The 22,339-nt window shown below is 38.6% G+C and overlaps 1 protein-coding gene across 5 annotated transcripts in view; it reads right to left on the reverse strand.

Annotated features, from left to right (window-relative positions):
• PLS1 (plastin 1) overlaps nt 1-22,339 on the reverse strand; it is a 97,287-nt gene that overhangs the window by 27,675 nt on the left and 47,273 nt on the right. For all 5 annotated transcript variants that reach the window (XM_019753598.3, XM_019753596.3, XM_074334020.2 and 2 more), the window contains exons 2-4: nt 11,689-11,794; nt 6,619-6,782; nt 4,682-4,811 (exon numbers count right to left, since the gene is read on the reverse strand). In XM_019753598.3, the coding sequence (XP_019609157.3) occupies nt 4,682-4,811; nt 6,619-6,782; nt 11,689-11,758 (364 nt within the window). In that variant the 5' untranslated portion in view covers nt 11,759-11,794. The remainder of the gene's footprint in view (nt 1-4,681; nt 4,812-6,618; nt 6,783-11,688; nt 11,795-22,339) is intronic.

The following is a 22,339-nucleotide window of genomic DNA, read 5'->3' on the forward strand; positions in this document are numbered from 1 at the left end:
ACACACACACACACACACACACACACACACACAATCAGGGGGAAAATACAAGAAACAAATATCCACAGCAATAAATTCCACTCTACTCCCACCCCTGAAAAATGTATAGACTTGTTATTTGGGGCTTACAACAGAAATACTGATTTAAATCAGGAGTTATTCAAATAAATAAAAGTGGTCCATTTCTGTGGAATTTCTGCTATAAAAAAACTGACACAAATCTAGATACCAGTGCTACCCTCAGCCACCTTCCTCCTTGGCTTTTCAATACATGGCTCCTAGCGTGGGTACATTGACCTTTAGGCAGAAAGTGCTGCTGGGCTATGCAGTGGGGAAAATAGGAAGCAACTTAAAGAAAAAGTGTTGTAGTGCTTTATTACTATTATGTAGGTATAGAAATCATTTAACAATATGAAACCTAAAAGATAATAATTCTCATTTCCATCACTGGGTAACATACAGTAAGCTGACCTCCCCCATTATTGCCGCAGTTCCTAGAATTAGGCAGTTTTCCTAAGGGCTTATTTGGCAGATAACCCCCCAAATTTAATCTCTCTCTCTCTCTCTCTCTCTCTCTCTCTCTCTCTCTCTCTCTCTCTCTCTCTCTCAGAGGTGCGAGAGAGAGAGAGAGAGAGAGAGAGAGAGAGAGAATCAAAAAGACACAAACGTTTACTAAGCTTTCTCTTTTGTACATATCATAATCTGCCTTCTTCTCTCCTTGCCTCACTGTACTTCCTCAGGAACTTAGAATCTAGGGATTCAAAGATCACTAAGATATTGTAGCATAATGACAAAATACATACACCAAAAAAATGCAACATAAGGAAAAAAACACACCACAAGAGACATAAGCAATGTTTTGAAGAATTTAAAGATAGAAATAATCACTTGTAGTTTGGGTGGATCAAAAAAAAAAAAGGCTTTCTGGAGAAGGTACTGTTTGAAAGACAGATTTGTAACACGTGAAGACGAACAGGGACAGGGAGGATGCTCCATGTGTAGGAACCAGGAGGCAGGAACCACTTCACAACCACTAGAATGGCTGTAATAAAATGGAAAGTGCTGGTGAGAATGTAAAGAAACTGGAACTTTCATACATTGTTCATGGGAATGTAAAATGGTGCAGATACTTTAGAAAACAGTTTGGCAGGTTTTGTTTTGTTTTTAATGATAAGCATAGAGTTACCATATGACCTGGCAAATCTGCTCCTAGGTATATACTTAAGAGAATTCAAAGCATATGTCCACAGGGAAATGTGTACACAAATGTTCACACAGCATTATTCATAATAGCCAAAACGTGGAAAGTCAAATGTCTGTCACTTGATGAAAGGATAAATAAAATGTGATACCACAGAACAGAGTAGTGTTCAGCAATAAAAAGGAATGAAGTACAAGATATGCCACAACACAGATGATCTCTGAAAATATTATGCCAGATAAGAGTGTCAAGTGAAAGGCCACTACTGTATGATTCCTTATATAAAATTTCCAGAATGGCAAATCTACAGAAATAGAAGTCGACTCATGGTTGCCAGAACCTGGGGAAGGGGGCGATGGGGAGTGACTGCTGATGAGGATAGGTTTTCTCCTTGGGCAAACAAAAGGGTTCCAAGATTAGATAGTGGTGATGATTGTACAACTCCGTGAATATACTAAAACTACTGAACTGTACATTTTAAAAGGGTGACTTTCATACTATCTCAATTATATCTCAATAAAGCTGTTCTTTTTTTAAAAGCCATTAAATGTTCTCTTATTCTAGATAATGGTTACATGGGTGTATTTCTATGTAAAAAAAATCATCAAACCAGGGCCGGCCCGATGGCTCAGGCAGTTAGAGCTCCATGCTCCTAACTCCGAAGGCTGCCGGTTCGATTCCCACATGGGCCAGTGGGCTCTCAACCACAAGGTTGTCAGTTCAATTCCTCGAGTCCCGCAAGGGATGGTGGGCAGCGCCGCCCCCTGCAACTACGATTGAACACGGCACCTTGAGCTGAGCTGCCGCTGAGTTCCCGGATGGCTCAGTTGGTTGGAGTGCAACCTCTCTCTCAACCACAAGGTTGCCGGTTCTACTCCCAGAAGGCAGGGTGGGCTGCGCCCCCTGCAACTAGTAACGGCAACTGGACTTGGAGCTGAGCTGCGCCCTCCAAAACTAAGACTGAAAGGACAACAACTTGAAGCTGAATGGCACCCTCCACAACTAAGATTGAAAGGACAACAACTTGACTTGGAAAAAAGTCCTGGAAGTACACACTGTTCTCCAATAAAGTCCTGTTCCCCTTACCCAATAAAATCTTTAACAAAAAAAATCATCAAACCATATACTTAAAAATAGTGCACTTGATGTACTTTAATATGGGTAGACCTTGATAAACAACTGAAAAAATCTATGGTGATAGACATTAGAAAAGTGGTTACATCTGGAAGGAACAGTTACTGTTAGAAACCTGAGGGAGCCACTCAGGGTCATCTTGGGCTGGTTGGCAGCTATGTGGATGTAGTTACAGGATGTATACACAGGTAAAAATCCACTGATCTATACACTCAAGATTACAGGATTTTGCTAAAGGCGTACGTTACCTTAATAACAAGGTTTTATTTAAAAAGGAAGAAGCCTTTTCATTAGAATGGACAGGCAGAAATGGAGTTAAAGAGTGAATACCTTGCAAAAAATGGATATAGAAATCACTTAACAGTAGCTGCTGTAGACTGTGGCCTTTACTACCACACTTTTCCAGTGGTGTTGTCACACAGCAGCCTACCCATCTGTCCCCTCATACCTGCCCTAAAGAAAGGAGAGTCTGTGAGACTAATCCTTTCAGGGACTTTGCTTCACCTTTGTGCTTACACCTGATGTCTCCCTGTTTGGCCCCAGAGGATGGCTGGTCAGCCAATGACAAGTAAGATTCCCCACGGGGGGGGGGGGGGGGGGACAACTCAAGCCAGGCACAGTCGAGTGGGGACCTACAGGAGAACCCACGGGGTTGATAGAGGTGGGCATAGACCCCCACCTTCCCCGATTAAGGAGAGCTTCTGCCTTTAAGGCTGCATTCCTTCCCACAACCTGCTTGGGAAGAGATTCAATGGTGTAATAACATCAGTTCTCCATCTATCCATTTCAGTAAGTTTCAGCATAAAGGTTTTGTCCCTTTGGGAGGTACATCCTGAAACTGACGGTTCAGCTGCTTGCAGGCAAGGGTTATTAGTTCACATCAGTTTCTTAGTATAATGTGTGAAATTCACAGACCTTGGAGAAAACAATGTTGCTTTCTTGTGTGTGCATCAATAAAAGCCACAACTGGCCGATTTGGGGCTCTCAGTCCTTTGAGGCTCTGAGACCCTTGGCCCCCTGTTTCCTAACTTTCTTGATTTCTGTTTCTTACTTTCTTAACCCTTCACCAACCCTTCACCGCCCCTTCTCGTTTGATCACTGCCTGTGTTGCGCTGGACGCGACACAGTGGGAAAAGGTTAGGGAAAAAAGTACAACAGGGAGAAGTGCAAGTGTGCAAGGGGGAAAGTTACAGTGAGTGTGGGGACAGAGCCCCAGAGAGTAGTTTACAGGCTCTCGGCCTCACGTGAAGGGGTGCTGGCTCGGGTGGTGAATGGCCAAAGGCTGTGGCTGATTGGCCGTCGGCTGTGGCCGGTTAGCCAATTGGCCGCAGGTATAACTGCTGCGGCTACGGAGGGCTGCCGAGGATTGCCAAGGAGCCGAGCAGAGCGGAAGAGGGAGGAGAGTCGAGAGAGTGGAGGAGAGTCGTTGGTCGGTCGGTTGGCGGAAAAGCAGACGGCAGGTCAGCGTCAGGTGGGCCCAGCCTCCACTGAGACCATAGTGGTATGACTCCCCTACCTATGGCTCCGTGGGTGTTCCTTTTCAGCGTCACCATATCCTGCGTTCTTGTGTAGGGAGCGGGAGCAGAGACCCCGCAGACCACCCCGCCTGAAAGATGGCACGGCGAGAAGGCCTCCGTGCACGACAAATGGCGCAGCGAGCAGGGCCCCCCGCACGACAGTGAGTTTTTGTGAAAAATCTTAAAAGCATAGTCCTAATTACGTTGTGTTATATGAATGAAAGGAACTTGGCCAAAGATTCTCAGACATCTCAACCCCGAGAGGTAAGCTTAACAGGGGAAAAGGCATCTCATCTTAAGAGTTAATGTGACTGGATTTCCCACTGGGCAACAGTCCAGTGCTTCTATCAGATCAAGTAATCAGGTGTGGTGCTCTCCAGTCACTTGGTTGCTTGATAAAAGGTGAATCAGGAATCTCAGCTCCCAGAAAATGGAAGGGAAACGTCCTTGCAATAAACCCTTCCACAAATTCCTGGATTAGGTCTAAAGCTAAACTCACCTCACCAGTCAGAATGAAAAATCCATCCAAAGTTAATGGTCAAACCATTCAATGCTAAAAAGCTAAATAACTTATTTTTTGTTGTGCACTGTGTCTGACACATAGTAGGAACTCATTGTTTTCATTGATTCTAGGATTTTTCATTCTGACATCTCTGGAATTCAGATGTATTTCAAATCTGATGGAATGTTATAATTTAGTGTGATTTTCCCTCAATGGTACATAAAACAATGGTGTGAATTACAATGAATACCATCTTAGATTTGATGAACTATGAGACTTGTTGAATGAATCAATGGCTTAAAGCTCAAATCTGGAGTGGGAGGTTACCTGAATAAGAATGCTGGGTTCCCTCACTGGAAATGGATGAAGTGCCTCCAATAGCAGTAATCCCTTCCCTCTTGTTAATTATTTTTCGGAACGTTTTGCTGACGTCTTTGCTTTTTAACTCTTGCATTAGCTGGAATGGGATAAAAGTAAAATTGAGTCTTGATCAGATAATATAGGAATACTTGGAACATGAAGGAAAATTATTTAGACTTCTTTATTTGGAATGACATCAATAAATACTAACCAGGCATTGTTACACTTTACTGCTTATGTACACAGATAACTCTGTCATTTTACCAATAATACAAAATGGACAAATGTTTGCACCCCAACCACTAGAAGACATTTTGTTGTAATTAAGCTTAAATTGAACGCATTGAAATGATTCTTCTAGACTTGCCATAATCTCTTTGTACTGAAACTACAGAACTGATTAAATGATAAAGAGTTTTCAGTGCCTTAATGAAAGTATTTTCCTGTCTGAATATCTCAAACGTATGCATGATGATGTAAGTAAGTCAGCTCTTGTAGGAATAACACAGGCTTAGAGAAACACCCTCTCCCAAGTACTCACTGGACTCTTAGAGGTTGACTAGACTGAATTCACTTGGTTCTCCAAGCAGCAGCCAGTGTGAGTTTTAAAAAATGCAAATCTGATGGTGTCACTTCACATTCTTTTCCTCCCACATCCTGGCTTCCTATTGATCACAGGCTAAAAATGAAAATCCTACAAGACCCTGTATGACCTGACCTCAGCTTAGTTCTCTAGCATGTTCCCTTGCCCTTGCATCTCAGCTCCAGCCACAGGGACCTTTGCTCCCAAGTGCTTGAGAGTATCTACCATCCCAACAGCCACAAGGCTCTACTCAGTCTGTCGCTGCTACCTGCCTCAGGCATTATTCCTTTCCCCTATCCCCCCCTTTTGCCTGTTTAACATCTTCCTTCAGGTGTCAGCTCAGTCTTCATAGCTTCCAGAAACCTTACCTGAGTCCCTGGGTTCTCTAGCCTACCCACCAAGTTCAACTCCATCTACTATAAACTTGCAAGAGGCCTGTACTGTGCTGTCACAGTTATCTTTCACCCATTTTGGGGATGCTGCCTTCCCGACCTCATTGCTCCTCCATGAAAGCAGGGGTCACATTTCTTTTTGTTCAGCAACTTTTTATTGAGCTCCGGCAAGAATGGAGCTCAAATATTTGCTTATGAGTAAAGAATGCAAAACCAGACAATTTACATCTCATAAATATTTACTGGATTGCACTAATGCTTGTACATTCATACAGAAAATACAGTCACGGTGGTGTTGATGAAAGGAACTAAGAGCCCTTGCTCAACCACCAACTGGCATGGCAACCTAGCCAAGCCATCTCTCTTGGCCTGAGAGGTCTGAAACACATAATATTCAATACTCAGTTCTATAATCCGTTTCTCTTTTCTTGGTTGAGTCGTGTATTATTTTCCATCTTGTTCAGTTCCCTGCACCTTGAGATAGTTTAATAATGAAACAAAGCTATCATAGCTAGCATCAAAATTGACCTGATGGCACTCGCTGAAACTGAAGATGCAAATTCAGTTCCATATCAGCTTCCATATCGTAGCTGTTTCAGTTCAAAAAATATTCAATTTCTCAAAGCCAACTACAAAGATACTAAAATATTCCCCACACACAGATAGTCACTAAGCATTGAATTCAACTGTAGTGTTACTAGGGCATGAACTATTATTATTCTCTAAACCGGACTTCCATTCCAACGATGTAAGAATGGTTTTTTTCTTTTGTTTTGTGAATTATTTGTGGACTGTTATTATCATCATCATTGATTTTAAAATAGTACTTTTTCTGGTCTCCGTAGCCAGATTTAACCAAAGAGAACAGTGACATTAAAATTCTTCTCGAAGCAAAATCATCAGTAGCCATAGAGGATTAGATTACTTACTGACACAAATTCTTCGAAACTGATTTTGCCATCTTTGTTGTTGTCAGCAACAGCTAGAATTTTCTCCACGATCTCGCGCACTTTATAGCCAGGCAGGGGAAGGCTCGCTTCCTTGAACAGGTCCTGAAGCTCGTAGTCACTAACATATCCACTGTTGTCAATATCTGTAGGATAAATTAGGGGTTGTCAAGTGTCCACTGTACTCTGCTGCAGATGGGTCCTCAGAAGGCCATGTGGGAGAGTCACACGCAAGTAGAAGCTTTCTGGTTTGTTCCACAAGGGGCGGTAACTAACCTTCCCAACTGCACCTGAACTGTACAAGGGATTGTCTACACTTTATCAAAAAAGTGATATTTAAATGGACTTTCTCCCCATAGGTTTAGGACTACCATGCGTATTTCAAGTGCATAAAACAAACATTACTCTCACAGATGAAAAACTCAAGTTTAGCACATGACTAGGTTTCAAAGAACTAAGCATGAAGAAGTCTCAGATATCTGTAAGAAATACAGCAGCTATGGTCTAACTTTTTCATGGAATTTACAAAATGGACCTGCTAGACACACAGTTCACATAAAATATGCGCATATAAAATACACAGAAGGCATTTCTGTTCTATATTTCACCTTGTGGCAGTTCTATCTCATTCGTCAATAATTCATTGCTTCTTCATTATGTATTTATGATACCGTTATGTAAGCTGAATCACGTTTGATGTCATTTTGAGATTAAGTGTTCAAGAAATAATTTCACACCTATATTTAGACTTTGGGAAATTGGTTTCTGGGCATTTTCATGTCATCGCTGAGATGGCCTTCCCTGGGTTTTCCCTAGAGACTGGCTATCACTCCTTAACACAGAACAAAGGCGACACAAAACACTTCTGCCCAGAGTTGGCAACAGAGCTGAGGATTGTTTGGTGAGTTGCCGAGCTCCAGCTGCACAGGCTCTCTGGGCTCACCTGGGGAGTTTCTTTGTTTCCTACATTTCTTTGTCCTCTCAGTAAAAGAGTTGCCATCACTACAACGGAGTTAATGATAAAGGACAGAAACTTTTCTTTTAAACTCTCATGCACAAATTTTATAATTAATACTGTTCAGAACAATGGAACATTTCTAAACTGGAATCTACAGTAACCAAAATATTGCTATCTCAAAAGTCAGTTGGGAGATAAATTGCTTGATACTGCAATAATTAATATGGCTTTCTTTGAATTTTGAGCAAACTCTCATTATTTAGCATATCACCAGTTCAGAATTGTTTCCTATAACTCTGAAATAGAGAAATAGACTAGGCTGGTTTATTTCCATACCAGCCCTGTGGTGGAGAGTATTTAAAAATAAACAAGACTGAGGAAAAGTTATTTACCTGCTAGCCGTCATGCTAAACTAACAAGAACAGGTAAGAGTTAGGGCTCTGAAGACAGACAAATCTGCGTGCTTATATCCCAGCTCCATCCCTATGACTTCTGTGGTTTAGGTGTGATGTGACAAGAAATAATACCATGTTTCTCCGAAGATGAGACCTAGTCAGACCATCAGCTCTAATGTGTCTTTTGGAGCAAAAATTAATATAAGTCCCGGTCTTATATTAAAATAAGACCGGGTATAATATATAATATAATATAATATAATATAATATAATATAATATAATATGATATAATATAATACCAGATATATAATGTAATATAATATAATATAACATAATATTGTTATAATATTATAGTGTAATATAATATTACAATGATATAATTCTGGGTATAATATAGTATCAGGTCTTAATATTAATTTTTGCTCCAAAAGATGCATTAGAGCTGATGGTCCAGCTAGGTCTTATTTTCGGGAAAACACGGTAGATACCATTTTACAAGCACATATTTGTGCCAAGTGATTTGTTAAGCACTTGACTTACCTTATCTCATGAAATCCTAACAGCCTTGATTTAGTTAATAATACTATTCTAATTTTAAAGATGAGGAAATCAAGGGTCAGGTTAAATTACCACAAAGATCATAGTTCAGAAAGAAACAAGACTTTCCTACAACTAAACAATAAAAAAAAATCGATCTGATTAAAAAATTGGCAAAGGACTTGAATAGACAGTTCTCCAAAGAAGACATACAAATGGCCAATAAGCACACAGAAAGGTGCTCAACATCACTAATCATCAGGGAAATGCAAATAAAACCACAATGAGATACCACCTCACACTCATGAGTGTGGCTGTTGTATTAAAACAACAACAACAACAACACAATACACAATCACAAATGTAAATTGGATCCCTTGTGTACTGCTAGTGAGAATGTAAAATGGTGCAGCCACATGGAAAACAGTATGGCAGTTCCTCTTCAAAAACTTAAACATAAAATTACCATATGATCCAGCAATTCCATTTCTGAGTACATAACCTAAACAACTGAAAGCAGAGATCTGAACAGACACTTGCATACCCATGCTCATAGCAACATTATTCACAGCAGCCAAGAGGCAGAAATGACTCAGTGTCCATCAACAGACCACTGGATAGACAAAATGTGGTACTGACATACAATGGAATATTATTTAGCCTTAAAAAGTAAGAAAATTCTGACAAACGCTACAATATGGGTGAACCTTGAAGACATTATGCTCAGTGAAATAAATAAACCAGACACACAAAAAAACAGATACTGTATGATTCCACTTATATGTGGTACGTAGAGTAGCCAAATTCATAGAGACAGAAAGTAGAATGGTGGTAGCTGTGGTGGGGTGTGGGGAAGGGAGCCTGTATTTAATGGGTAAAGAGACAGTTTGGGAAGATGAAAGAAAGCGTCCTAGAGATGGATGGTGGTAATGGTTACAAAACAATGTGAATGTACTTAATGCCACTGAACTGTACACTCAAAAATTGTTAAAATGGTAAATTTTATGCCTACCTTACCACAGTTTATAAAAGAAAAAAATAAATAAGACAAATATTTTAATCCTCCCTTCCCCCAAGGGACTCCAAAATATCCCATCTAGTTAGGTTGCATGGGCAGGTCCTTCTGCCTCTGAGAAAAGCTGTGTGGTACAAATATGCAGAGGGATTACTGAGTTTATGAGTAGCAATTTGTCTTGTAAATAAAGTAAACAAGTACATATTCTGCTACTGTCAGCACTTCACACACAGAGCTAATTATCTTGCTGTCAGAAGTGTTCCATCAGTAAATGATTTATTCAGAGCATCATTAAATAAATATTACAGAATTATATGTCCATGAGTCATAAAGGTTCAGGTTGGTGTGCTAAATAAAGAAACAGATTACTAATTCATTCATTTTACTAAGATCTAGGTAGCACTTTTATTCAAGCTACCAAACTGCACGTAGAAAACAACAGAAATGCCAAATGAAGAGATAAATTTTTATTACTTCTTCTGTTTCAATGCTCAAAATGAGCAGAATATTCTAATACTGTGTTTCCCCAAAAATAAGACTTAGCTGGACAATCAGCTCTAATGCATCTTTTGGAGCACAAATTCATATAAGACCCGGTATTTGTTATGTTATATTATATTATATTACACTATATTATATTATATATTATATTACATTACATTATATAAGACCCGGTCTTATATTATAGTAAAATAAAACCATGTCTTGTATTAATTTTTGCTCCAAAAGACACATTAGAGCTGATTGTCCAGCTAGGTCTTATTTTTGGGGAAACACAGTAACTGCCCAATTTCTGTCTTGCAAAGAAGCTGGGCACTACATACAATATCCTATAAACTTTATTAATAACTATAATGTTTTGGAAATCAAACCATATTCATGCAATGATCTAATGACAAGTGCGTCTTTCCCAAAATGAAGACAAGACCAAGATTAAGGCATTCACTCTGAGCCTACTTCATTCATCATGTAGATCATGTAAACTGTATTCTGAAGGTCTGAGTTACCCTGAAGATGGCTGTACAGGGAGAAGAGATTTGAAGAAGTCTCCAAAACAATATTATTTTATAGCAATAATTTGTAAGTCATGAGCTTTCTGAGAGATTTAATTGTTTTTTGTTGTTGGTGGTGGGGTTTTTTTTGAGAACTCTATGTTTTAAACTTAAATCTTTTTCTTTGCATTGGTCTCTAAATTTTATTCTGCATTGCATTTCATCTACATTAACTTTCATCATTATTCACTCATTATTCACTAGGTTTGTGAGAAATCTAGGCACCAATGGGATAATTATATCCTCCCTGGTCCACCATCTGACTCTGTTTTTCATGGTCGGCTCTGCTGCGCTAGAGAAGGAGCAGGCTGAGGAAGGGGCAGGGTTGTTGGTGTCACCCCGAATGTCGAATGTCGATTGGCTGAGCTCACCTTTCACTGGGTTCATCTTTCACTTATATGCACTTGCAAACTAGAGCAAAAGGTGGTATTTATTCTCCTGTTTGTCACAAGTTTCCTAAGAACAAAATACAAAAGAACTGCGATCCAACAGTATAAGGGAATTTTTTTGGAAGAAATATCCAAAGCTGTCAAAATGATAATGTCATAAAGACAAAACACTGAATGCCTTTCAAAAGTGACAAAAAAATAAGATAAATGACCTTTAAAAACAACCCTAGGATTTTTAAAAATAATGCATGAGGGAAAAGGAAAATAAGACACACAGCCTTTAAAAACAATATTAAGGTTTTAAAACATTCTGCATGAAGTCAGAAAGTATTATCATCGATGACAAACACATGAAGGTCAGAGTTCAATTTACAGACAAGGAAGTGTTTCTATATTTTTTCTGTCTAATGAGGATATCATGTTAAGCGTATTCAATTACACTGTCATTCATTAACCTGGATTATTCTCTGCAAAGAAATGATCAAAGAATTCAAAGTCCAATTCTCCTAGAAATTCAAGCCAGTTTCAGTCTACCTTTCAGACAGAAAGAAAGAATCCAGTGAAACCTAGATAGAAAAAAAAAAAAAAGGAATAAATCTCGGGGTGAATGGGTGGTGGCAGAAGCAATAAAAGGAAATGTTCCATTCCTGGAAGTCTGACATCAAGCAGAAGAGTAAGATCACATTTAGCTTTTTTCACGCATACCGATTTTATTAAATGCTTCTTGTAGTTCCTCCAGCTCTTCTCGAGAAATGGTTGTGGTGCTGTTTTCCATCTTTGAACAGGAAAGACAACCTTTGGGTCTTGATATCTAAAAAAGAGCAATGATACAGAAAGAGCATTAGCCCTTTAGAAATGTTTATCTAAGCAACCCAGAGTACACAGGCAGTAAAACATCTATTAGAGGTGGCCGGTTAGCTCAGCTGGTTACAGCGCCGTGCTCTTAACAACAACGTTGCCGGTTTAATTCCCACATGGGCCACTGTGAGCTGCCCCGTCCAGAACTAGATTGAAACAACTACTTGACTTGGAGTTGATGGGTCCTGGAAAAACACACTTAAATAAATATAAGTTAAAAAAATAAAAATAAAAAACACCTAGAAGAAATCACCTGAGAGGTCTGGCTGACAAGGAACAAACAGAAGTACATCCTCGGTAACTTTTCCAGCACAGGTCAGCCAGACAATAGCTGAGATTCGGTAAGGGGAAGAAACACCTGTTTTTTACACCCTGTGATTTTACAGGGATAGACATTTCTTAGTAGCCTGTGTCATTTTCCTTTACGTTTTACCCTACTATTTCAGTAAAATATGCTCCTGGAGTTTGAGACAAGTATAGCATTTGTACATGTAAAGAAAGGTCAGAAAGTACAATTTTAAGACATAAACAATGTTCAAAAATAGAACCAAGTGCATAGAATCTGATCATCTAGAGATGGAGGCTGTGGCTTTAATGCCTTGCTTTATAATGTTCAGCCATGGTCATCAACTTTCCCTTTCCCTCTGAGGGGTTTCCCAGGTACGTGGGTCCCCTCGTAGTCTGAATAAGCGATACAAACTGAAAGGAAAAACAATATATAAAACTGGGTTGTAAGAAAGGCAAGCAGGTAGTCTCACTGTAGAAAGTAATTGGCAGCATTTACCCAAAACAGAAAATTAGCATTGGTGGTATAGTGGTGAGCATAGCTGCCTCCCGAAGCAGAAAATTAAAATTACCTGTAATCCTACTATCCAGAAATATCAACCAGTACCATTTTGTTATCTACCGTGTTTCCCCGAAAATAAGACCTAGCCAGACCATCCGCTCTAATGCGTCTTTTGGAGCAAAAATTAATATAAGACCCGGTATTACATTATATTATATTATTATGTTTATTATATTATACCCGGTTTTATATAAGCCCAGGTCTTATATTAATTTTTGCTCCAAAAGACGCATTAGAGCTGATGGTCCGGCTAGGTCTTACTTTTGGGGAAACACGGTGTACCCTTCTGTTCTCCTTTTCAAGTACATGTGTACCTTTGGGGAGTGAAAAATATGAGTACACTACATTGTAATTTTTTTGGACTAATACATGATATGTTTCCATGTTCTTTATTAATACAATATTTAATGGCCACATATTACTATAACATAACTTATTTGGTAAATCCTTTGTTTCAGGGTATTTCCATTGCTTCCAATTTTTCATTAGAAACAATGCTGAATGAAGATGCTTGTAGATAAATATGTGTACATATCCATATTTATTTCTGTAAGATAAATATCTCAAGGTGGAATTACTTACATTAAGTAGCAGGACAACTCAATTTTAAAATTACTTCAATGTAAAGCTATTCAGTGCAAAGCTAAAGATGAATACAAATCATGCTGCATTCCTCTTACGTCCACCTAATTACATTCTAGAGTTACTACGTTATTTCAGAAAATAAGTGATCATGAGTGTTTCATAAGATAACAAGAACTGTAGCTAAACAGAGAATTCTCCTTTTTCATATGTTTATATTTATGTAGTGGTACAACATCAACTCTGAACATTTCTAACTTTTCAGGGAGTCTCACCATTTTTGAAATTATTTATTTATTAAAATTTTTCACTTATCATTTTAAAATCATTTTAAATTATGTGAAGCACTCTAAGAGTATAGCTCATTTGTCATTTGTAATCTGTATACCAACTTATTCAGTGTTTTTGGAGTTCTTTCAAACTGATAGATTTCTATCTCTTAGTTATTCTGGGGCCTGGCTCTAATTAAATGTGTAATTAAATATTTTGAGATATATATATACTTTTTTTTTTTAATGCTAAAATGTAAGAAACTGCATCTGGGGAGTAAGATGAATTCCATCCATCCCTTTTTCCTACTCCACTGACTGGAGCTTTTCAGATTGTTTTTATAAACTCATCTTACTCCCCAGATGCAGTTTCTTACATTTTAGCATTAAACATCCACATTTTATTGAATTCTCTTTTAGAATGTTTTACTATGTTTAAAACTATTTACAGGGAAACTTATTTTCTGTTGAAAGAGATTAACAGTCCTTTCAGGATTTTTAAGCACAATCCCCCACTTCTGCAAAATGCTAATTCTGTCTTGACTGGCTTTGGATCCCTGTGGTCTCTGGTCAATCCTGCACACCTTGCCCATATTCAAAGTGGTTTCTATCCCTTGCCTCAAGTTTTAAAAATAGTAGTCCAATTTTGCAATTTGCACTCCACAGAAAGACTGCAAATTAAAGGTCCTTGTGTTGACCTTGCATTTGAAGTGCTAAATTATACCTCGGGTTCTATTCTTTGCTCATGTCTACTCAAATTTACATCATTTGTTATTACATAAAATACTTTTATTCTTCTATAATCAGGCAAAACCAGCACATAAACTCATTGAAACAGAAAATTACCCATACAATATTATGTTTCTTAATTTTAACATTTTGTTTTTGTAAGTATATAGAAGCTGCTTCAAGTCCTTTGGTATTTAAATGAAATAAACAAAAAACTTAGAATGGTCTTCAAGATATACTCTTAAAAGAACAAAGCAAAGTGCAGAAGACTTAAATATGGTGGTGAAAGGGAACCATGGAGTTGTATGCTTGTAAAACATTTTTGGAATGATACAAGAAAAAGGTAACACTGATTCACTTTCTAGGGAAAATGGGGGATTGGAGGTAGCATGGGAAAGAGGTTGACTTTTTGTTACATATGCTTTTATTCATTTGGGGGGTCGGGGGGGAACATAAGTCTACCGAAATTAAAACTAACTGAAAAACAATAGAGGCAGTTGTGGAAAACATCGGAAAAAATAAAATTTATACTAGTGGTCTGAAGGTACACACCACTGAATGCTGATAATGATATGCTTAAAATATATAACTACCTATATATGTTGTAATTTTAAACAAGAGCACCTATATGTCATTACAAAGCAAAACACTGTGATTAAAATAGTGAACTAATTTATAGCTTTCCACAAAGGCATGAAGATTTAGCAGTAGAGTGGTTAATGGAAACTATGTTGCCTCTTTTATTAATACAAGTATAGACTCACGTTTAAATATATAGGATCAATATTTTTCCAAGTTTTTACAAAATTATAATAATGTTACGATTCTTCAAAAACTAAGTACTATTTACACTATACCTAACAGACATTTTTACATAGCACAATAAACATATTGCAGTATATACTGTTGGCTAAGAAAATACAGTTATTTGATTTGGTGTGCAAAAGACTTTTCTAGTTACGTGATCCCCAAATAAATTGCTTACTATGATATTTTTCAATGAAAAAAATGTTTCTGCTACAATAAAACAGCACTAACTTCTAAAAAATTTATGGAAGAGAATGTATTCCACCCACAAATTTTCAAAGTCAGATGTAACATTTTAGAACAAAAGCCCAAAGACCCTAATAGTAACCCAGTATTTACTTTTCTCACTAAACCCACACTTAGATGATTAATGTGTTATGCACTTCCTAACTAAGTACTGTGTGTCCCTTCTCATTTACTCCTCAACACTCAGAGGCAGGTGCTGTTCTCACTTTGGTAACCGAGGAAGGGATGCTGCATGGGATGGAGCAACATTCTCATGGTCTCAAAGTGAGTAACTTACGTGATTAAGTCCCCTAGTTAAACTGTGTCAGAACCCAAATCTGTCTCATTGCTTCCTCTAGGTCAGTATGGTCTGCAGTTTCTCAAATATAATCTGATATGAAGCCATAGAAACATATAAATATGTATTTGTATAATAATCATACAATAATTTACATAATATATAAGCATATATTATATAATTGTGAAATAATAATTTGCATTTTAAGAGAAATCAGCCTCTGTAAACTTCTTTGTAAAGTTTTAGGGGGGAAAATTCTAGCTAGACCAACTCATATTTATCAAGCACATTACTTGTCAGTCCTGAAACACTCTAGAAAACAGCTAGTAGAATGCATTTTGCAATTTTGGAAATGAAGAACTTACCATTTAACGAGTACACAAACAGTGGCTTGGCACTGAGGAATATAGCCCTGAACACCTGACATAGACAGATGCCTGTGACAGCTCAGCAGAGCGTAGTTTTCCAAAGTAATTCCTGAAAGACGCAGCCAGAGGCGGCCAGGGTCACTGACCAGAGATCCATCTACCAAAAGGGCAGGTTACGCTGAATTCTGTAAATAGATTTGTCTTCCCAGGGATTTTAACATGCACCCTACATTTCTTCAGCAATTCCAACACTGCTTTCCTCCTCTGCTTTTTCTTTAAGCCCACATGATTGTAAGTGAAATCTTTTTTCCCCAATCAAAGCCTTTTTTCCCCTCTCTTAATCCTCAAGTGTACCCTGTCACAACTGAATATACATATTTGGAAAGTTAAGGAAGTAGATTCTAAAAATGAACTTCTCAATTTAGATGAAATTGGATCTGATCTTTCATCCTCCCTCAAATTTCGAATTTCCTTGAGACTTTAAAAAAGCTTTCCCAAAATTAATGTAGGCAATCCTTCATGCCTGGCAGGATCTAAAGCGCTTAGAATAGTTTCAGAGAAAAAGGTGTTAGGAACAGCCCTAAGACCAAGAAGATTTTGATGCCTTGCTACTAACCCTTAGCTCCCAACCGTGAGGGACCACAGCTGTTTTCACTGGCACCTTCTGACTCCTGGCTGTTCTGTTTTCCTTCCTCTCACTGGGGCCCTAGCGTGAGTCTCCTGAGACTGAGTTCCAGAGGTAGCCACTGGCCCTGGTCAGGCAGCCTTCCCGCTAGTAGATCCTCCATATGGTAAATTACAAAAACACAAAATACTATATATGCTTTTAGGTTGCCATACATATGCAGCAAAACTTAAAAACACATGGGAATGGCACAACAAATGCAGAGTAGTGGCTGTCTATGGAGAGAGAGGCAAGGGACACAGCTGGGGGCTACAGCAGGATCTATTACTTTTTTAAAAAGATAGATTTATAGCAATTATAGCAAAATTTTAATATCTGTTCAATCTGAGTATAAGTATATGGATATCGGTTATAATTGTTATTGTACTTTTGAGTATCTTTGCCTTAAATAACTCATAAAAATTTTAAACTAAGTACAATTAATAAGTAAAATAATAAAGATAACACAAGAATAAGTTTTGAACAGAAAAAAATTCCCAAAGCCCCTCAAGGCTTGGGGGAAATTCTTTTTTCATTACTTCAATGTTGAACAGTCGAAACAGTTAATGTTATTGTGGCAGAATAATTTACTGAAATATCAAGCTGTGCTTATTCTTTTCTCCCCCTACCCATCAGTTAAAATAACTACCTTTTATCTTAGGAATTCTGGCAGCACAGGAAGAAAACCAGCCTGGCATGGGTCCATCTGGGTTTGGGTAGAAGCATAAACCTTAGGGCTTACGCAGGCTGGTGTCGTGGGAATAGGGTGGCAGGAGGAGGGTATCTCTGCAAAGCCAGAAGATGAGGGAGACAGAGAGAAGGGAGAGAGTATCCCCATGGGGAGGGAGGGAACTCCGTGGATGCCAGCAAGGAAGACCACTGCCCCAGAGATGGCAGAGACAGACACAGACACCAGACAAAGTTAGTAGAACCTCCGAGAAATCCATGGACTGAGCCAATGGGCATTTCCCAGGTAGCCACAGAGAATTGAAGACTGAGAATTGGTGACCGAGGCTAGAAGAGTTTCCTTCAAGCTTGGCTCTGTTTAAGATGCCAGGACAACAGACACTGAGGGGCAAATTCCAGGTGCCTGAGAAAGACTTGACAGCACCAGGGCAGAATGAGGCATCCAACTCAAAATAAAGTTGCCTTAAAGAACACAAATGTTCCGATAGAGTTTCTCTGGAGAACTGACTAGGATCACAGGTTCCAAAGCATTTCAGTATCTTTGTTGAGTAAAGTAGCAGTTCTACCATTGTCCTACCGTGTTTCCACGAAAAGAAGACCTGGCCAGACAATCAGCTCTAATGTGTCTTTTGGAGCAAAAATTAATATAAGACCCGGTATTATATTATATTATACCTGGTATTATATTATATTATATTATATTATATTATATTATACCCAGTATTATATTATATTATATATTATGTTATACCTGGTATTATATTATATATGTATATATATTATACCCAGTATTATATGTTATATTACATTATATTACATTACATTACATTACATTACATTAGACCAGATCTTATATTAATTTTTGCTCCAAAAGACGCATTAGAGTTGATTGTCCACCTAGGTCTTATTTTCGGGGAAACACGGTATATCCTCCTCCCTTTCTTCACAAACTCTCTCTCATCTCCCACCACAACCCTTCTCTTTTCCTGTTACATCCTATTTTCAGCTCTCCATTAGAAATTTAAAGGTGACAATGTCACTGGATTAAATCACTATGTGAAGAAATAAACAGCTAAGAAACATAAATTAATTGAAGAATTTACTTTCTAGTTTAAAGGAAACCTGGAAAACATTATCCATATTTCCAGCTATCTCCTTTTTCAACCACATTTCACAACAGGGAGCTGCATTACTGATTTTGCAAAAAAGCAAACCTTCATATTTCATATCAACCTTTTAATTTTTCTTTATTAAAATGTCTACTGATGCTCTAATATGAGTGTGAAGTGGGATGCCACTGGCTTTGTTAAATATTAGTCTCCTACTCTACATAGCAGCCAGGACTGCTCTTTGGACAGAGCAAGTTATTAAACAGCACAATGTAATTCAGACTGTCCCTGAGCGTCCTTCTGCACTGAAAGAACTGAGCTCCAGTTTTTTCATTCCTTCTACAAGAGACAGCTATGCTAGGTCAACTTTCCTAAAAATGACCAATTTAATAGCCAACAGCTTGGATTTGCCAAACCCCAATCTACTTGAAAAAGGTAGTTGCTAAAAGACTTTACTATCAAATAAGCAAAATAATTTTCTCAGTGCCTGCACAATCCCAGAGATCACAATTATGCACCATTATGAAGAATTAAGCCAGGTACAACATGCCTAGGATGAAGTGACACTTGATTCCAAACTGACTTACTTGTGACCTCTTAAAGGGAGGCCTGGCAATCTCCTACAAAAAAATAAAAATAATAATAATAATAAACAATACAGTTGACCTTTCAACAACATGAGTTTGAATTGCATGGGTCCACTTACATACTGATTTTTCTTCAATATACTAGGAAAAGCTATGCAACAATTTGAAATAAACCCAGAGATGAACTGCATGGCCTAGAAATATCAAAAAAAATTAAGAAAAAGTTAGGTATGTCACGAATGCATAAAATGTCACCATAAAATATACACAAATCTATTATTAAAAGTTAAAATTTATCAAAACTTATGCACCGCAACACTTACAGAATATATGGCACCACTGGCAGCCAAGAGAAACGCAAACAAACATAAAGATGCAATAGTAAGTCATTACTACATAAAACTAACTGTAGTACCTATTGAACTACTGTAGTAATTCCATAGCTGCCTCCTGTGTATTACCAAAAGTTATGTGCACATTTTTCATTGTGAAGGGGTTAGCACCCCAGCTCTTGCGTTGTCCAGGTGTCAACAGTATATTCTTATCTTGATGCTGGAGCGCTTTTCTGCTTCAGATTTTCCAAGTCTGACCCATCTTGTTACTCTTACACTACCTCACTAACATGCTTTCAATTCCACAGCTTGGACTTCCAGTCTTTGCATGTCCACTGGCCACTTCCTACATCCTTAACTCCTTCCACCGTTGTCAGACATGGTGGCCCCCCAGCAGGTGGCTAATGGATGTGCCATGCCTCCACTGGCACAGGCACAGCTAGCCAGCCTGTCTACAGGGCAAGAAATCTTTGCCCCTTTGTTAGCCAAGCCAAATTAGTAAACTTTTCAGTTGAGAAATAGGAAATCGCATTAAATGTACAGATAAAAGATACAGAGTTTATTGATGAGTACTTAGGTCGGGAGCACCCGCAGAAGATTCTCAGTGGAACCATTGAGGAGTGCGACAGAAATGGAGCACTCAGTCCTCAGTACCTTCCTGAAGCCTCACGCTCTCACTGAATTTAACATCAAATGAATGTAGCTAACTTATATAAGGTGAAGAGATGACCATCTATGAAATGGGAGTCAGTTCTTCTCAAGACCTGCTGATCAATGATGACCCATGGCCCTAAGCTCGGTAACACTGCCATTCCATAGCCCATGAAAATTCTCCCTGGTCCCTGAAGTCTTGGAGGAGCAAGGAAGCCTTCACACCTGACTCCCCAGCCTTCACCCCTTTCCTGATGTGTCCACAATGCCAGTGGGGTCTCGGAAAGGGGAAGCCATGCCTGAGTTCCAATGGACTGTGGCCAAAGGTGGCCAAATCTTCTGACTTTTAAAGGGAAGCCAGAAATCAATTACTTTTATCTAAAATTTGATTTTTAAACTTTGGCAAACACTTTGAATTATGCTAAAGCTACATGTGTGTCACACTAGAACTCCAGCCTATTAATTTGCTTCCACACCTCCCTAATTCTAAACTACTTCACTTGGCCTCCCAAGAGGTCTTGGCGGAAATGCTGTGTGACTCTCTAGAAACACTCCCTTATGTTTGCTCCTTCTAAGGGCCACAAGAAAACATTCTGCCTCTGTGCCAAAACGCAGCCTCAGTTATGTGCCACTCACCACATTCCTGATCCCAATGGCGGACATTTCTAAATGTCAGCTCCTCTGAGAGAAGAGGGGCCAGCAGGTCAGGAGCCCATTAATTACAGATTCCTAACTCAGGTAACTGGATCTTTCCACCATCACAGGATCTTTTTCTTCTAGTTTATTATTTATATCCCATCTACTCTCCCCGACCCTCACTCCCCACTTCAGAACTTCTCTGGCTCTCCAGGAAAATTCAACACAGGAATACTACCCAAGTTCCTATGTTACAATATCACCAACACTTCAAGTATAATTTCCTTAACACGTTTTGTTTTCTCCTCCAGCAACTATTTCTCTTCTTCTACTAATAGCCCCAGTTGTAGTTTGGGGGTTCCACTCATTCCCTATATTCCATCCATGTTATTTGAGTGAAGCTCCAGGTCCAAGCCCAACAGCGCATTATATTCTCTGGCCATTGATTTGGTTTAGGGATAGGCATATAATCCAATTGGAGCCAATAAGATATAAGAAGGCTTTTGTGAAGCTTTCCGTATGAGACTCCCTTGGATCAATATTCCTGAAGAAGTAGAGGCCGGAGCAGCTGCAGCCATATTGCATCCACAAGGAGAGGTCCTGGGGCTGAGAAGGAAGCCAAAACCAACACAGCCGGAAGCAGAACAAATGGGTGAAGAGAAAACAGGCCCTGGCAGAGATGAGTCCACTGTGCTAAAAGCTGAGTCCACTGTGCTTATACTTTTTTGGTTACTTGAAACAATATTATTTTAAAAGCCAATTAAACTGGGTTTCTACTACTTGCAACAAAGAGTCCAAACTGATATACAAAGAGCAATAAACATATACAACTTACAAAAAGAAAATGGAAGGGGGGGTGTCAATTCCTCAAATAATAGAGCGTATTGGGACACTGCGAATTAGGAAAGAAAATTAACCATAATTATTCAGAGGGTGGCAAAAATATATATACACATTTTAAGAAAGGAAAACTGTATTAAAATTTGTAATACTCACTATACACCAATAACAAAAGATGAATACAAGTCACGTTTGACTTCTGCAGTTACAAGAGGTGCTCAAAGTGGTTCCATCAGTGTCCAGACACTTCTGATTACAGCGAACTACTGCCTGAATGACACTGAGAAAAGTGTTCACCTGTATACATTTTTTTGGCACCCCCGGTATTTCTGAATAAGTTTACAAACAGATAAGGATTATTTTTGTCATAATTTGTACTTTACCGCCACCACACCTAATGCCAGAAATTCAGTGTATGTTTATAGTTGCCCCCATAGCAATCATCAGGGAAGATTATATTCCTAGCCTAATGGCCTTCAGGCCTATGGCTTCTTTTGTATCTTTTTTCCCTTTCCTTTATCCAGAAAGACTCCCCATTTCTGTGCTAATTTCATTTCTAGCTAAAGATGACAAACTGAGTGCTAATATACTATGAGAAATGGCAGGCTTCCTGGTGTGAGGTATGGCAGGGCAATCTAGCTACGATAATAAACATTCAAAGTCAACAAATCATCAAAATCAGGAAGTTACTAATGCATTGCAGATAGAGAGGGGGCAAAAATAATTTACCCAATCCCAGAGAATAAAAATATGTACATCCAAGGTATTTGCAGGTTTATCCCCAAGCATCACATCTCTGCACGTTGGTTCAATTTCCAAAGGCGGACTTGATTCGGACGTCAGCAGGACCCATACCACCGTCACCGC

The sequence above is a fragment of the Rhinolophus sinicus genome, chromosome 17 (genome assembly GCF_057876585.1).
Source record: "Rhinolophus sinicus isolate RSI-liver-muscle chromosome 17, RSI-T2T, whole genome shotgun sequence".
Lineage (NCBI taxonomy): Eukaryota > Metazoa > Chordata > Mammalia > Chiroptera > Rhinolophidae > Rhinolophus > Rhinolophus sinicus.